Source organism: Paramacrobiotus metropolitanus, unplaced genomic scaffold, assembly GCF_019649055.1.
Source record: "Paramacrobiotus metropolitanus isolate TYO unplaced genomic scaffold, Prichtersi_v1.0 Parri_scaffold0000031, whole genome shotgun sequence".
In the NCBI taxonomy this organism is placed as follows: domain Eukaryota; kingdom Metazoa; phylum Tardigrada; class Eutardigrada; order Parachela; family Macrobiotidae; genus Paramacrobiotus; species Paramacrobiotus metropolitanus.
In genome coordinates this window covers 458,559-474,172 of record NW_026570251.1, presented here as the reverse complement: position 1 = coordinate 474,172, position 15,614 = coordinate 458,559, and the positions used below count along the sequence as shown (strand labels likewise).

Genomic DNA, 15,614 nt, shown 5'->3' with positions numbered 1-15,614 from the left:
TTTAATAAGTAAGTATCGTAATACAAGTGCAAACTAAGTACCGTAACGGATGAAGTATGACAGGGCAGTAAGGCATATTTATGCATATCTTACTGGACTGAAATAAATATAGTTTATTGTTTAACATTAATTTTATGGATCCAGAGATGGCCGAAAGAAGAGGAAGCCATCGCGCATTATACTGTAATTTTATAATCTAACAACAGCCTGCTGCTACACTATTTATCCACGAATTATGCCAGTATGAGGGATGGCAAGTAAATTTACAGTAGAAAATTCACCGATATCAGTTCATCATTAGCGATCTGAACGAGGGGAACACCAGCCAGTGAAGTGAGTCAAGTGGCTTGTGTTGCTCAACGAACGCAGAATGGCGTTGCGTGCATCCGCTACCCTGACGCGTCCTTCCCCCTCCGAATTATCGTTCTCGGCTAGTCCGCCCCGTGCAGGCGTCCCCTCAGGGCGGATCTCCCGTTTATCGGCCTTCTCCCCAAGCTACTCCGATCACCAGTTCCTGGGCCCGGTTGCTGCATCCCCCAGGCAAACTCTCGGCCAAACACACTTCGTTTTCGCGTGTGCTGACCTTTCTACTATTTGTATAGGAACGATCCATCCAGCGAAATCTCACAGCGAGCCACGCCCACGCCCACGGTCGCACGCCCCACCTTAGCCCTGACGCGAAGGCATCCGTTTCGACAAGACACTACGGAGGATAATGTAGACGCGGTCATTCGACGTTTCCTCCGTGATGAAGCCGAGCGAAAACGACTTGATGTTCCTTCGGATACGTAAGATTTTCAGGTTATGCAGAATTCCCATTACTGACTTTTTATTTCTTGTTTTTGTGTGTTCAGGGACTTCGAGGATGAAACGACAATAACGCTGCCCCGACGCTTGCTGAACGCCACGGAGGCGGCTCAGCTTATAGGAAAACTTGACGAGATATTTGCTTTGGATGTGACCTTTGACGAGCTGCTAGATATTGTATTGGGTAAGTTCGACAGACAAAATCAGAAAAAGTATTGAAAATGTTCAGAAAAAGCATAGTGGTTTTTTTATTACAAATTTTATTGCATTTTTATTATCATCGTTGCCTTAGCGCTCCTGGAAATACCTAACCCTCCCGATAGTTCTGAAGGGCTGCAATGTTTACTGTGGGATTATCTGCGTGAAGATGGATGTGATCAGTCTGTGAATGGAGTGCCCTGATTATACTGTAATTTGGTAAAACAATATGTATTGTAACCGAGAAAAATTAATTTGAAATAACTTTTTCACTTGATGACACACTGTGCTTCGTTTTTTAAAATCAGAAACTTAAATTTCTTTTGAAATTAGCAAATGCTAATTCGATTTACTTTTAAATGAAACATACGAGTATTATCATACGATTATTATCATACTATCATATTATCACACGAGTATTATCATACATACGATTGTTTAAATTTTGTTGTAAAGGAATTAAAACTTGATTTACTGGTTTATCATTGCGTGGGAATCTTTCTAAAAATACACTTTAAATAACATGGGGAAGGCTCCGCACACCACGTTTCACCACTAAAGTCTCCGCACACCACGAAACACCACCGCCAGGCTCCGCACACCACTTTTTATTATATTTTAATTTTTTTACAAAAACCACCGAAATCTCCTAGCACCACCAAGGGCAGAGTGCACACCACCACAGTCTCTGCACACCACGTCTCACGGCCTGGCTCCTCTTTTTTTGTCTCCGCTTCGGTTATAATTACAATTTTTCGGTTTTACAAACTTGCCGAACGCAAGCTGTTTTTGTTTGCGGGTCCCTATTAATAACATTTATATGGAAAGACAGTTTCATATGTTTCGGATGAGTGGCTCACAGATAACCGCATATGATTCACAGGAGTGCATGTCGGTTCATGCAAATCGTTTACAGAGCTGACTGATAACGCCTAGGCAGTTATAACTTTATCTCGTTCGTAACGATTAGTGCCGTGGTTTGGCAAATTTTGTTCGAAAATACAAAAACTATACTTTAGCTGCCAACTGCCAAGCACCGGTGGCTGTCGGCAGCTGGTTTACATAAACATACAAACCTGCATTTTTACTGGCCAAAGCTCAGCTTGGCCCAAGCATTTGAATACTCTTATATAACATTATTATGTTTTACTAAATATTTTTTCCATCATTATAACTTTTAAAAAACGAAAATGCTGAAGTTGATACACGCTCATGCATCGTCATCCTGAAAAACTGTAAATATACTGTGAAACTGTGATCTAAAGAGCGATGTGTGTATAGATTACAGAGAATACGCACAATAACCGAAATATGACTTACGGACTTCTGTATTCTGAAAGCAGCTAAAAAATAAGTAGACACTGTAAATGAAAGTCGGCATGTGTAATTTTTCACACGCGCCATAAATACTAACCGATTACGTTAATTACTTGAAAAACTTATTGGCCTTGTATCTGTAAATTAAACTGATTCCTAATCATGGTAAGCACAAAACCGAAACGGTCCGCCTTTATCTGCAGTAGATACTGCTAAATTCTAAAACAACTGTATGTTTATAAACTTATGATCAGTGCAAAATTAAATTATTTCAAAAGCGCAAGTACCTGGTATACCGGCGGTAAAGTTGAACTCATCTCATTAAATACAGCTCGATATATTGATACTTAACATATGTGCCTATATTGGTATATGGCTATATGACATATGTATACTGTATGCTATATGACATATGTACACAGTCACAGTATACATGTACTTACAGTATATAAAGAAAACCGCCGAAGTAAGTACTGTAATACTTTGTTTATTTTTTAATTTTTTAATACTTTGTTTCCTATTTCTATTCATTAATATGATTAATTAACAGAAGACATTAAACAGTAATGGCTGACCTCCCATAGCAGACGCGCACGGACGCGTACATGATAGTATTACTGTTATCAAAAAAGCCTCTTATCAGGATTTCACACGGAATCGCGTCGCAACGGCTGAATGCGCCAAGTTCAACTGTGCGCGCGGCAAAAGTTGTCAGTGTGGTGAAAACCCAAAACTTGATATTTCACTCGATCGCAAGCTTCATACCGCGCTGCACCACTAAATCTTGATTTCACTGGTCTTACGTTTCCAATTAATAATCATCGGCGGCAGCTTATATGGAACTATTTAATTTATTGGGATAACAACCGGGAGCATCAGGCTGTGTCATTGCGTCTTTAGGCAAAGATTTTGAAATCGCCTGAACAGTGCAACCGCATTTTATTACGAATTGATGCTTGCCTGCGAATGGCTACGATACTCGTATTTCTTTGTTTTGGCGAATTGTTGCACGGTTACTGTGCGCATTGCACCGTTATGAATCTCTGATTGCTTCACAATCGAACCGCACGTTTAAATTTTAATGCTAATCAAGCCAAATTGGAGTGAATGGTTTGTACAAACCATCCACAAAGAAACCCGCAGCTGTCTGCAGAATGCAGAGAGCAAAAATTCTTTTTCCAGGAAATGATGAATATAATTTTGCCCAAACTGTGATTAATTAACTGTTCGATGCCGGTGTCAATTTTGTATCAGCCGAAAACTATTGCATCATTTTACACATACACCACAGCTACCGAATCCAAATCTCCCTGCTGATTAATAAAGAAGAAAAGCGCCTAAACAAATGAATCCACACAAGCGCATTAAAATTACTAGTATCGTACTACAGAATACATATACCGGATAATATAATATTTGGAATACAACCGCAATTAATTTCATAAACGATTGGGGGGCGGGGACGGCACAATTTGTACGGACAAAATTATTACCTTATGTCGGACAAATTAACTTCCAGGACAAATTTTGTCTTTTTCAAGACAAAAAAACACTGATTTAAGGGTGATTGTGATTCATACGTTTTCCGTATGAGTTAACGTCTAAATAGATGTACCGATATTACTATGATTCATAATTTTATTATTGATGGGGGGTGGTTGCTTGCTTTCGGCAATTGCCGAAAGCAAGCAACCACATGTTTTTTGCTGAGCTTACCTACTTAAGAACAGCAAAAAGTAAGCAAGCGCTTCTTAAGAACTTTCTCTGCTTACTTACTTGCATTACGCATGCTGTATAGTAAAGATTTGCCTTGCGCTATATTGAAAAACCCAAAACATTATACTCGTAATTCCGGCACAACGTATTTTAAGTAAAGTACTACCTGCTGTACAAACACCCGAGTGAAACAGTTTGTGAAAAATACGTTAGCTAAACCGCCTAAACGTTAGTTAAAGGCCAAAATTCGAACATGTTCGAATTTTGGACTTTAATTAACGTTTAGCTAACGTATTTTTACAAACTGTTTAACTCGGGGACACGAAAAATACTACGTACATAGCTCATATTAGTCGTATGTACGACCGAGCACTGTATTTTTTCGAAACTACTAGTATAAGGTGGTGTCCCGAGACCGCCGATTGTTTTAAATATACATGGTGCAGGTGGCGCAAAAATGGTGGCCCGAGACAAAACGTGGTGCGAACAGTGGTGTGCGCAGCCTGTTGGTGGTGAAAGGTGGTGTGCGGAGACTTTGGTGGTAAAACGTGGTGTGCGCAGCTTTCTCCAAATAAAATATCTACATATTTTGTGCTGAATCTTGTTACTTCCGACTTTAATTGCTGTGTTTTCTGCTGTATCATAACTGCATTTTTGAAGCTTTCTAATGGATAATCGTTCAATTTACTTCACCGCGTATATAGGCTGCTTACACAAGTTAACCATGCGGAAACAGCCGCAAGAAGCAGAAAAATTGTCATTATTTTGGTTCAAATGTTAACACAGACGGCGTGCTCGGTACCCTCACCAGCACTCTTTCGGGACGGCCCCACGCAGCGGCTCTAGATCGGTGAAGGAGCTAACAAACTCCGCGCTTAGCGCAACAGCCTCATGGTCTCCTGGTGTACATAATGCGCCAGTATGCCGGTCAGCGTCTGGTTGTTGCAATTATCATGCCGGCACACACAGCGGAATGTTATCCATGGATGACTGTGGAAAAGTCCCTTTCGGAGGGCTGCCTTATCACAGGCAAGCAGATCACCGGGCGTCCGATTCTCCCATAACATTTGTGTATCTCGATCCGACCGGGCGCAATTCCGACCCATCAGGTGAGCTAGACGAACATCGCGGCATTACAGAAAAACCTCGGTGTTACGTACTAGTGCACTTTTAGTAACGTACATCCTCTGAATTAAGTGTGCATACCAAAATTACTGTACGCTTGAAAAATACCTCTGAGTTGCGTACACCTCTTAATTACGTGCGAATTTTTCTGCACGGAAGGTGAACGTATAAGAAAGATTTTAGCGCAGATTTCAGGTGTCCGAAATTCAAACGCAGCGTTGATTTTTACAGAAAAAAAGCAGGCCTATGTCACATGAGTACGCACTCTACGGACGCAGAACCACTTGGTTGTACTTGTGGAGAGAGAATAAGTAATAATACTATTCCTCAACTCAAAGACTAAAGACAAGTGCTGTGAAAAACACTGGGTACAATTGACCTTCTGATTTTTTATCGACTTTTGTTTCCATTTTTTCAGTACGGTACCGTACTCATGCCTCTATTGCAAGTTTTGAGTCTACGTAGATCTGTACGTTCACAAATTATCGCAAATAATAATCGCTGCCGAATAAGGGAATGTTATTATCCTCTACATATACCTTCTTCTACCTTACCTTTTTCATCGGTAATCAGGTTAAAGTCGGGTGCGAGGAAGATTCCCAACAGGCAGAATCCTGTCTCATCGGGACACTGCAGTAGTTGCGTGCCGTTTCCGCGTCCCGGCAATTTGCAGGTGTTTTGGGGGTCGCTAAAGAAACTGCACTGTTGACAGACGAGGCTTACGATGAGTACATTGGGTACCCATTATAATCCGCATTTTACCAGCTGACTCCACTTCTATTAAGAATGCACCATCTTACCGTTCGTACGCCGGATCATGGCGCAGGTGGCGATTAATATGGCGGAAGGGAATCTCTTCGCAGGCTATAGATCCCCGGGGGGCCGATTCGCCCATAAAGCCTCGTTTTTCATTTTTGATCCCGTATCCGTCCAGGCGCACCTGCGACCCATCACGTGATCTGTACGTAACGTGCCAACAGTTAATTAAAGCGCCATGTTACAAATCCAGCAAAAAAACCCAATTCTGTCCGCGCACGCGAAGCTCTTTCCTAAATTAACTAATATTTCTGTACACTTCGTTTTGTGAGGTACCGTACGGTTAACAATCCGGGACCAGTCTATGTATTTAAAAAGACAAGTTAAACGATATTCTGAGGAGTTTTATGTCTTTTATTTAATTATCCTTTTTGTGTTATCTTATAATTTATTTTAAAGGATATCTAAAGTGCCGAAAATGTGTTTGCAATTAAAATATAAGGTACCCATTTAGCCGGAAAACTGGTCAGGCTCGGGTATGAGGCCCATCGCCACTTGGCAGAACTCCGTTTCACCGGAACACCCCCCAAACTTCGACAAGTATGTAAATGTTTTTCGGCAAGAATTGCTGAAATCTTTGGTATAACTGCACTGGTGACATTCTAGACCTGCGATCGGTAAATGCATTAGCAAATGTCATCCCCATTTTAGCAATAGATTCCCGCGTGCTATGAAACATTCTAATCTCATCGTTTGTACTCCTGATCACGGCGCCGGTGGCGAATAGTATGACGATAGGGCTACTCAACATGGCGTGGGTGTAGAGTCTACGTATACGGGATTTCAGAACCACTCGTGGAATACGATTATAATTATATACTTGCTCGAAATATTTGAAATAAATTATGCCGGTTGCTTTTTCCTTTGCTGAAAAAAATTTATTAGAAGCGCTTTAACCTTTCAAGGTTGCTCTTAATCTTACGTGTCATGGCAGCTGAAATCTATATACGAGCATGGTGCTCTTGTGGCAAAATTTGACCTATCCCTAAGAAATTGTTAGACAAGTTAAACACTTGTGTTACTATATATTGCAGTGAACCAGTGCAAAAGCATGCGAACATAGCCGGTTCATCAAAGAACCCTTGTGCGACCATATTTTTCTTAGCACAAAAAGGTTGCCCAGTACGCAACTCCATATTGTGTTATGTGAATCGTGTTGTGTGTTATATCAGTTTATATCCATTTTTTATCGGAAGAAAAACTTTTTCGGGGAAGCCATATTCGGCGACTGTTTTTCACTCTAGAAACAAATTCTGTTGGTTTTTTATTAAAATGGATCAAAATTAATACTGAAATAAATTAAATGCTCTCTATTGATGTTCTTGTCGCGACATAACAGTCGTAATTCATATCACTACGGCCAACATTGCAGAATTAATTAAGAATTAAAAAAATAATGTTTTCTGCTTTCTCCGAATACATAAAGGCATTGTTTATATTGGGAATATGACCGTTGAATGGGCATCGTCAATCATTTTTTATTGCCGGCAATTCCAGGATTAATCCAGCCATCATTACGTTAATAAAACCGATACATTGCGTAGTTAAAATTATATACCGCAAGTCTTCAGCTGTTTTGCCGCGATTTGTCTGCATGGAACCTTTATCGGAAGAAAAAGTAATTCGGGACAGCCAACAGTTGTTCCGATGCCGCTGTCTGCCGCTGAAAAATACTCGGCGGATTCTCTTCACCCTGAAAAATCACCCAAAGTATTCTTTCGGTAAAACTAGCTGTAAATATTATTACCATATTAGCTATTAAAAAAACAATAACTGTAAAATTCGTCACTTTCTGTAAAACCTATGGAACTTATTTTTTTGTGAGTTCAGTTGTTATGTTCATTTTGCATTTATTATGGCATAGATTCATCGGTAATGGAAAAATTTAATCGTAGCGTCTTTTCTACGGTACTTATATTTTTATATTTAAATTTAATATACTTATTTTTAAGCATTTTAATTTTAGTTTTTAAAAGTTTATTATAGATTTTATTTACATAGCTTATTTTATTTATCGCAATTTACTGAGTTTACTCAAATTTGACTAGCCTGCTCTAACTGCACACTGCCAAAACAAAAAATAAAGTCCGGTGTTGTAACGTACCTCGTAAGGTGGAACTTCGTGCTCGGTATTCTCTCCAGCATTCTCCTCCGTGACGACATCGCCCAGCGGCTCCGGATTGGTGTATCTGGTAATGAATTCTGACCTCACCTCCGCCTCATCATACTGGCGTTCCTGGCGTATACGCAGCATATCAGTCACCGTCTGATTGTTGCAGCCATCATGCCGGCACACGCAGCGTAAGTTGATTGACCGCTTGCTGAACATACTACTACTATCCACACGGCGTAGCGGTATCTCTTGGCAGGCTATCAGATCCCCGGGCGACCGAGTGGCCCATAAAGCCGCATTGTCCCTTCGTACATCTGGACGTGAACTGCCACAGTTGCGGCCCATCACGTGACCTATACACACACCGTGTCAATAACTATTTGCAGTGGTATAATTACGCCATCTTTCCAAACTACAAACAAAAATCGACAGTTGGTGGAATGCTGCAAAAACCAGTGGAATGATATACGTAAGCTATCGACAGGCTCCTTTGCTAAATTGCACTTTTTCGTAATTTTAACGATTTTTCTATGTTTCATTTGAAAAGTCTGTTTGTATTTGTTATTACTATTTGTGCAGTTTTTGAAAAACTTTATGCAGCAGCGATATCGATGTACGTGATAGTGTCAGCTATTATTTTGTGCAGATTTAAGTTCTCTCGGCGACTGGTGGAAATACACTTGAAAATCTTCCATTTCCGGCACACGTTGTTACTTAATATGCAAATACCAGTAGAGAATTCTGTTTTGAAGATTGAAGAATCCTAATATGCGATTTAGTGCACCACGTCTGGGTTTGGCTACCCTTGAAATATAAATACATAATTATTGCTTACTTTAGATCTAAAAACGGGTGGTTTTATGGTAGGGTAAAAAAAACCGTTTGATCATAAGACCGAAAGTAATTTTCATTCATTTTTATGGAAGCCCGGCAGTAATTAAGGCATATGGGTGGGCAGTGTACGTACCTATCTGGCCGGTCTGCAGATTTATTTCGGGTATGAGGACGATGCCCACTTGGCAGAACCCCGACACATCGGGACACTGCAGTAGCCGCGAGATAGCGCCACCAGGCCACGGGATCCGGCAGGCATCCTGGAGATCGTCTTCAAAACTGCACTGCTGACAGGCGAGGCCTACGAGCAATACACATATGTACCCGGTATAATCTACATTTTGCCGGTCGACTCCAACATTTTACCAACACGACATCGTACCGTTTGTACTCCGAATCCAAGTGCAGGTGGCGATTAGTATGGCGATGATGCTACTCAACATGGCGGCTCTAAGCTGACCCTGAAAATTGTGGAATACGATTGTACTAATTGTGAAAGTTTCACTGATCTTGCCGCTTGATAAGTTTATTCGGCTAGGAAGTAGTTATTATGAGCGCTTTGACATTTCAAGGTTGCTGTTAACGGTGTCATGGAAATACTAGCGGTGTTTTTTTTTCGGGAGAAATTTGACCTTCCGAGTGAAATTTTAATAACAGTTATTAAACGTGTTAAGTGTGTGTAAGTAAAACTCAAATATAACGAGATATGTATCATTGCAGAATAGTTAAAGATCCCGTGAATAAATTTATTTATAAAAATGTGGGGCACCGCCATTGTGTTGAACGAAATGTATAGAAAACGTCCAAAAGAAAAAGGAGAATCGGCATAGCAAATTCTAGGGTCCGAATTCCACATGACAAAATTATCCTCTCCTTAATTTTGGTAATGTTTCCTAGCCCGCTTTTATTCCTTCTTGGCTGAAGCGTGAAGATGCGTAGAAATGCAAACAATAGACGTTCGTCTGATTATCAGCTGCAGTTGTGAAGCTGATTATCAACACAAGATGCCAAAAACGGCAATTGCCGTTGGCGTGACTGGAATGGTGTTATCGCAATAGAACCATTCCGGAGTCCGGACAAGCCAGCGCCATACGCGCTGCAGTCTCTGCTTAAACCTGTATCAAAATTGAAATTACTCGGATGCAGTTTTTATTCACGTGATCTCTAGTTTGCCTTTCGGTGGAAATTAGGCGAGAAGGAGAGAAAAAAGTTCCGAACTCTCTTTATCCGCTTCCATCTTGCCCTCAATGTAACGTCTTGAGACGGTAAAGTGATGGAACGATGGGAGCGGATACTCGTGATGGACGATGGAAGCGGATACTCAACTCAAGATACAGCACAACACAAACTTTTGCTGGTATTTACGAAACAATATGCACATTTTGGGGTTGCACAACCAGGGATAATGATTTTTCATCGATGGATAACCATGTATTCGAATAATTTTAGTTTGTAGAACTGCTGTAGCGGGTATGCCAACCAACAGAACGCCACAAAAATAAAATTATTTCAATAGATCACTTGGCGAAAATCAAAATTAAAATTCGTGCATTCGTGCAAAATTAAAAAATTCGTGCATTCGTGCAAATTAAATTAAAATTCGTGCAAAATTAAAATTCGTGCATTTTGCGTGCATTGTTACTGTGGAGTGGACTCTGTTAATACTGTGGAGCTGCACGAGAAAAGTGACAGAAAACCGGTAGACTGACAACAGCCTGCTGAAACTGCATCTGGTTCCATGTGCTTTTAAGAGCGGTAGTTGTTTTTGCTTGTATTGTACATTATAAGTATACTAGGGAAATGCAACTGAATAGGAGGTGCCGTATTCAAGCCAAAAATAGCTCTTGGATGGTTTGTACTTTGTATACAATATTATAAGCGACAGTTTGTGTTGCGCACAAACTGTCGTACCGTACAGATACGTTTTCGCTGAGCTCTGGTGTACTTGTGGCTGTAGCACACCGCTTTATTCATGACGAGTCTGCGAGTGGGAGTCAGTCTGGATCGATATCCCGTGCAAAGCAATATTATACATGTACCATCCGGCAACACAAGATGATAGCTGCACCAGTCGCGGTCATAACTGACTCGAAACTCCCCCTTGTTCAGTCTGCTATCGTTTCATTCCCCAGTATCATGCGTATCGACATGGGGCAATTACAAAAGTTAATAATCATTACAATAGGCATATGATTAAACAATAACCGCTGTAGAATTGTGTCTTTTATTCGGGTAAAAGCAAAATACAGTGCAAACGCTCTGCGGCTCTGGCTATAAATTCACAGAAGACATGGAGAAATTTCTGGGCCTGATCAAGAGCTGTTTGGGACGCGCGCCATCCCATCCTCCACAGCGGACACTACGAAAATGCAAAGCCTCCGCGACCGATTTCACTGATATGCCACATAGCTGTTGGGCTGATTCGATGTTTCGGGATGTTGTTGGTGGAGTGTGGACGGCGAACCCTCTCGATGCAAATATCGTTGTGAGTCCCTTCGCGGTGGATATTCTTTGGAAAGGTCTGTTTCCTGAATATCCTGTCTCCCTGAACACGCGTCCATTCCCTCCGGTTTCGGTGTACAGTTTTAGTGTAAAGTATCCGGAAATGATTCAACCCATCGCGGACATGGTCGGTGCGTTGAATTCTATTACTACCGCGCTTTTCCCTGATTATGCCTCCCTTTTGGCTCCGCATTACGAGAAGACACCAGAATTAGCCGAAAATTGCAGATTTATTGGAGGCATTGTGGAACGGTTCCCTGAAAAACCTCCCGCCACAACGGACCAAAATGTGGAGGGAAAAATAACCATGTTATTAACGCATTATAAACGCGAAGCGCAGTTGATCATGGTGAATATCGCCGATTTCTCCGGTCAGTGGGAATTTCCTTTTGACGAAGCAGAAACCAAGACAGGGACGTTTCACGGTCTGGCTAATGTTGAAAAAACCGTGGCGTTCATGACAAATAAAAATCTCATATGTCGTCAGGTCAATATTTATAACAAGCGACTGAAAACAAATGTTGCACAGATGATCATTCTCCATATGGCCGAGAAAAAATTCTGCGTTATGCTGATTTTACCGGCAAATAGCAACGAAGGAATAAATGACTTTGAAAGAGAGCTGACCGTTGGAAAATTGTTGGCATGGCGGCAGAAGAGCAAGGAAGACCTGGCGCACGTTGTTCTCCCAAAGTTCCGTATCTGCTGTGATGTGGAATTGCGACCGTTTGACTCAGAGATGAATATGGACAAACGTCTGGCACTGGCAACCGCGGATCGTATTACGGTGTCCAGGGAAAATGGGCAATTCGCGGCTGTCAGCCAATTCCGACAGCAGGTTGCCGTAGGTAAGGTCGTGTTACGTACATACACTCGCCCATGTTTTATAAAGCAGCCATATGGGTTTTGCAGAGATGAATGAATTCGGCATTAATGCAGCTCCGGCAGCCTACTGCAGCAAAGAGTTTAATACTGGGGATTCTAAACCGGATTTCCTGGCAAATCGTCCGTTCTTGTTGATTATCTGGAACGAAATGGTCAACGTTCCCGTCTTTATGGGTCGCATCACGGAGCCCTGTTGATGCGGATCGTTAATGTCATCATGGCATGTCGTTAATATCGTTCGGAGCATGCTGACGCAAAACTCTGTATGGACACGATGAGAAATCCAAAGACTTCGGTCAGCTTTGTAGTTGTCATGGCGGGATATCATTCATCAGTCAGCAATCAAAGTGACCGGCATGTACTCGTCCCCAGGAATTTCCAGGAGTGCATCTAAGCTGGCAACCCATGTCGCGCGCTACATAAATAGTTCCCGTTCTATCTGCTGCCGATAGTTCCTTATTCATCGCACAACTTTCTTTTTGATTTGTTTTTCCAGAGTCTGTAATCATCAAAAGAAAACTGGAAAATATCGGAATTTAAAACTTTTGAAAATTGCAAACGTGGAAGAAGGTTTCTTTTACAGTGCATCCGGCCCAAATCCTGTTCTTCGTTTGATTTTTGTTATGGAATTTGCTCTTGTTTGTTCTTCGCAATCCATGAGCGAAGTTTTATACTATCAAAACCATTCATTTCTGGTATTTCTGTTAGCCGGAAATTTAAACACCAGGTGACGGTAATATGAAAACGTATAGAAGTACTTAAAGTGACCGAAATATGAGGCAAAACGAAGTATTTAAATTATGGTGGCCACGCCATGCATATCCTTTCACACCCTTTTACTCCGTACACAACCTTTTGCACTACCTTTTATTCCGTGCACAACTTTTTTGCGCTACCTTTCATTCCGTGCACAACCTTTTTGAGCATTACCTTTTACTCCGTACACAACCATTCGGCATTACTTGTATCTGCATGCACTATCTTTTTTTTCACGGAAAAGTTATTTCTGGAACTGAACAGAATATTCATCGAAAACTTCTTTGAAAAGACTGAGCGTTTGAAACTACACGCCTTGAAATATCGCAAAATGAGGATTAGAATCAACACTATTACAATCACAATCTTCGCTTTCCGAGCTTGACATAGTGCAAACTGCAAAAGTATATATGTACAAAAGTATATACTTATAGATTACAAGTATATACAATGTAGGACTAAATGGTCGCATAGCCCCATACCCAGCATTCTGTACGCAAGCGGTGCAGTGCACTTGTACGAAACGGATATTTTGAACTCAGTCGTACAGTGCACTGCGCTGCATTCGTACTGAATGTGGAGATTTTGGGTATGCGACCATTTTGTCCTAAGCTGTATGTATAAAAGTTTGGTAGTGCACCGAGTCAAAGGTTGTGCACGGAATGAAAGGTAGTGCAAAAGGTTGTGCACGGAATAAAAGGTAGTGCAAAAGGTTGTGTACGGAGTAAAAGGGTGTGAAAGGGTGTGCACGGAGTGGTCACCTTAAATTATACGACACACAGATCATAACTACACAAATTATGTAATCACACACGCTATTTCAAGCTGTATTTGTAGTTATTCCATTTTGTACAGATAGTGACTATTGGTTGGCTGGTACGCGCTATGCTGGTTAATTTTCGGTATAAGAATGGCGGTGAATGACGCACAGACGCCATATTTTTCAGTATCCTTGAACAAAGAAGACCTTCGCCGCGCTTTGGTCGATTATTAATCTAGAATAGCACGGTTGCAGTTAATGTAGTACGCATATAGTAAAGAATAAGTAATTTTACGGAGCGGAAATTGTTGTGCAACCATGAGTACCGGCAATCTGGCAGCACTGTACACGGCGTTCAGTAGTCCATTTCAGTATGCATGCAGTACTGACCGATTACTAAGCGATTTTATATGATTGTTTAACCATATGCAAAGGGGAGTTTAAAACAGTGGACAAGAAAGGAAATTGCACTCCCGTTATCATTTTTGTACACGCAGCAGCTAGATCCTTGAGCTGCACAACGGCATAGCGTCTGCTGCGTAGCACATCGATCCAAACACACACGCTGGAATAAAACTGTATGCCACATGGTGCACCCTAACAGACTCACCGTGCACTAGTGCACGTTGTAGTGAATGTACTGTATTGTGGAAACGGAAGCTTTGGGAAGTGGTACAGAACTTGTACAGAGTACAGAGCGTAGGGTATTACTTAATCGCGCAGCAAGGACGGATCAATACAAACACGTAAGTACGTAGAAAAAATTTTTATTTTTGGCTTGCGGCATTTTACAACTCACACGGTGGTGTAAATTGTGCAATATTAGAAAGCGGTGGTGCATGTACAGATACTCGTGCGATTTTTCCCTTGATTCTAATTTTTCGATTCGATTAAGCTACCCGTATAACTCAACGGCCATAAATTTGCGAAAGTGATGGGGAAATTTCTGGATTTGATCAAGGGATGTCTGGGACGTGCTTCCCCCCGGCCTCCAAAGTACCTGCGACCGAAAATTAAACCCTTTACAACTGATTTCAGTATCACCTTGCCCAGCCGCTGGGCCATGGCCATGTTACAGGCTGTCGTGGTGTCGTCGGACACTCCCGATGCAAATATCGTTGTCAGTCCGTGTGCGGCGCAAATCATCATAGCGAAACTTTGTCGTAGTTCCCAGGACAGACATCTGTCCGCACTAAGGGAGTTCTTCAGTAATAATGGAGGACACTCTCTGGAAATAACCGAACAAGCGGCGGTGCCAAATCAATTAAGTGCAAAAAAGATCGACGGAGAAATAACAATGTCGTTAGCACATGTTGAGCATGAAACACGGGTGATCTGTGTAAATCTCGTCGATTTTTCCGGCCAGTGGGAATTTCCGTTCGAAAAAGAAAAAGACCAAACGTGGGACGTTCTGCTGTGCGAATAATGTGGAGAAGTCCGTGGAGTTGATGACCAACGAAGATCTCATATTTCGTGAATTCAATATACATCAAAGAAGTACGAGATTCAAACCAGACGAGCCGCATGTTATCATCCTCAATATCGTTGAGAGACATTTCAGCGTTATGCTCATATTGCCGGCGAAATCCAGTGAGGGCATAAACAGTTTGGAAAAGGAAGTGACTATTGGAGATATATTAGAGTGGCGGCGGAAAAGCTCTGAGGATTTGGCGTACGTTGTAATACCCAAGTTTCATATCAACTGCGATGTGGACTTGCGGCCAGCTTGGGCAACTTTGGGTCACGAGGAGATAATTACATCATCATTCAAGAATTCTGCCGGAA

At 41.5% G+C, this 15,614-nt stretch overlaps 4 protein-coding genes across 10 annotated transcripts; 2 read left to right on the top strand and 2 right to left on the bottom strand.

Moving 5' to 3' along the window:
- Positions 1-77: 77 nt before the first annotated feature.
- Positions 78-7,096, top strand: LOC129588788 (uncharacterized). Of its 4 annotated transcripts, none has more exons than XR_008690513.1 (6): positions 78-540; positions 603-788; positions 855-991; positions 1,100-1,224; positions 4,825-5,147; positions 7,014-7,096. XR_008690513.1 is itself a non-coding variant. In XM_055483167.1 (5 exons), the coding sequence occupies exons 1-4, from the start codon at positions 371-373 to the stop codon at positions 1,207-1,209; spliced, it is 603 nt and encodes a 200-aa protein (XP_055339142.1). In that variant the 5' UTR covers positions 78-370; the 3' UTR covers positions 1,210-1,236; positions 4,825-4,842. The 4 variants fall into 4 exon arrangements, 1 of the variants encoding a protein (XP_055339142.1); XR_008690512.1 differs by lacking the exon at positions 7,014-7,096 and adding an exon at positions 5,395-6,959 and having other exon boundaries at positions 1,100-1,216; XR_008690511.1 differs by lacking the exon at positions 7,014-7,096 and adding an exon at positions 5,395-6,959.
- On the bottom strand, positions 4,663-6,824 carry LOC129588789 (uncharacterized). Of its 4 annotated transcripts, none has more exons than XM_055483172.1 (4): positions 6,426-6,824; positions 5,964-6,212; positions 5,718-5,851; positions 4,663-5,152 (listed from the first exon to the last, which is right to left on the bottom strand). In XM_055483172.1, exons 2-4 carry the CDS (start codon positions 6,056-6,058, stop codon positions 4,914-4,916), a joined length of 468 nt encoding a protein of 155 aa, XP_055339147.1. In that variant the 5' UTR covers positions 6,059-6,212; positions 6,426-6,824; the 3' UTR covers positions 4,663-4,913. The 4 variants fall into 4 exon arrangements, with proteins under 4 accessions (XP_055339147.1, XP_055339143.1, XP_055339146.1 ...); XM_055483168.1 differs by having other exon boundaries at positions 5,718-5,860; positions 5,964-6,122; XM_055483171.1 differs by having other exon boundaries at positions 5,964-6,122.
- A 248-nt stretch (positions 7,097-7,344) lies between the features above and the next one.
- LOC129588836 (uncharacterized) lies at positions 7,345-9,457 on the bottom strand. The gene is made up of 4 exons (XM_055483232.1): positions 9,309-9,457; positions 9,060-9,227; positions 8,084-8,445; positions 7,345-7,672 (listed from the first exon to the last, which is right to left on the bottom strand). Exons 1-4 carry the CDS (start codon positions 9,367-9,369, stop codon positions 7,583-7,585), a joined length of 681 nt encoding a protein of 226 aa, XP_055339207.1. The 5' UTR covers positions 9,370-9,457; the 3' UTR covers positions 7,345-7,582.
- Positions 9,458-11,056: 1,599 nt separating this feature from the next.
- On the top strand, positions 11,057-12,902 carry LOC129588806 (serpin B9-like). The gene is made up of 2 exons (XM_055483191.1): positions 11,057-12,276; positions 12,341-12,902. The coding sequence occupies exons 1-2, from the start codon at positions 11,217-11,219 to the stop codon at positions 12,508-12,510; spliced, it is 1,230 nt and encodes a 409-aa protein (XP_055339166.1). The 5' UTR covers positions 11,057-11,216; the 3' UTR covers positions 12,511-12,902.
- Positions 12,903-15,614: the final 2,712 nt, after the last annotated feature.

Excerpts from the sequence above, each read along its gene's own strand:
- LOC129588788 (XM_055483167.1), top strand. The coding sequence starts at position 371 with ATGGCGTTGCGTGCATCCGCTACCCTGACGCGTCCTTCCCCCTCCGAA. Across the intron at positions 789-854 it reads CTTGATGTTCCTTCGGATAC|GGACTTCGAGGATGAAACGA; the intron begins GTAAGATTTTCA and ends TTGTGTGTTCAG. Across the intron at positions 992-1,099 it reads GCTGCTAGATATTGTATTGG|CGCTCCTGGAAATACCTAAC; the intron begins GTAAGTTCGACA and ends TCGTTGCCTTAG.
- LOC129588789 (XM_055483168.1), bottom strand. The coding sequence starts at position 6,058 with ATGGGCGAATCGGCCCCCCGGGGATCTATAGCCTGCGAAGAGATTCCC. Across the intron at positions 5,861-5,963 it reads CATGATCCGGCGTACGAACG|TTTCTTTAGCGACCCCCAAA; the intron begins GTAAGATGGTGC and ends TCAACAGTGCAG. Across the intron at positions 5,153-5,717 it reads CCTGATTACCGATGAAAAAG|CTCACCTGATGGGTCGGAAT; the intron begins GTAAGGTAGAAG and ends ATGTTCGTCTAG.
- LOC129588836 (XM_055483232.1), bottom strand. The coding sequence starts at position 9,369 with ATGTTGAGTAGCATCATCGCCATACTAATCGCCACCTGCACTTGGATT. Across the intron at positions 9,228-9,308 it reads TTGGATTCGGAGTACAAACG|GCCTCGCCTGTCAGCAGTGC; the intron begins GTACGATGTCGT and ends TATTGCTCGTAG. Across the intron at positions 7,673-8,083 it reads ACGAAGTTCCACCTTACGAG|GGTGAAGAGAATCCGCCGAG; the intron begins GTACGTTACAAC and ends GTGATTTTTCAG.
- LOC129588806 (XM_055483191.1), top strand. The coding sequence starts at position 11,217 with ATGGAGAAATTTCTGGGCCTGATCAAGAGCTGTTTGGGACGCGCGCCA. Across the intron at positions 12,277-12,340 it reads CCGACAGCAGGTTGCCGTAG|AGATGAATGAATTCGGCATT; the intron begins GTAAGGTCGTGT and ends TGGGTTTTGCAG.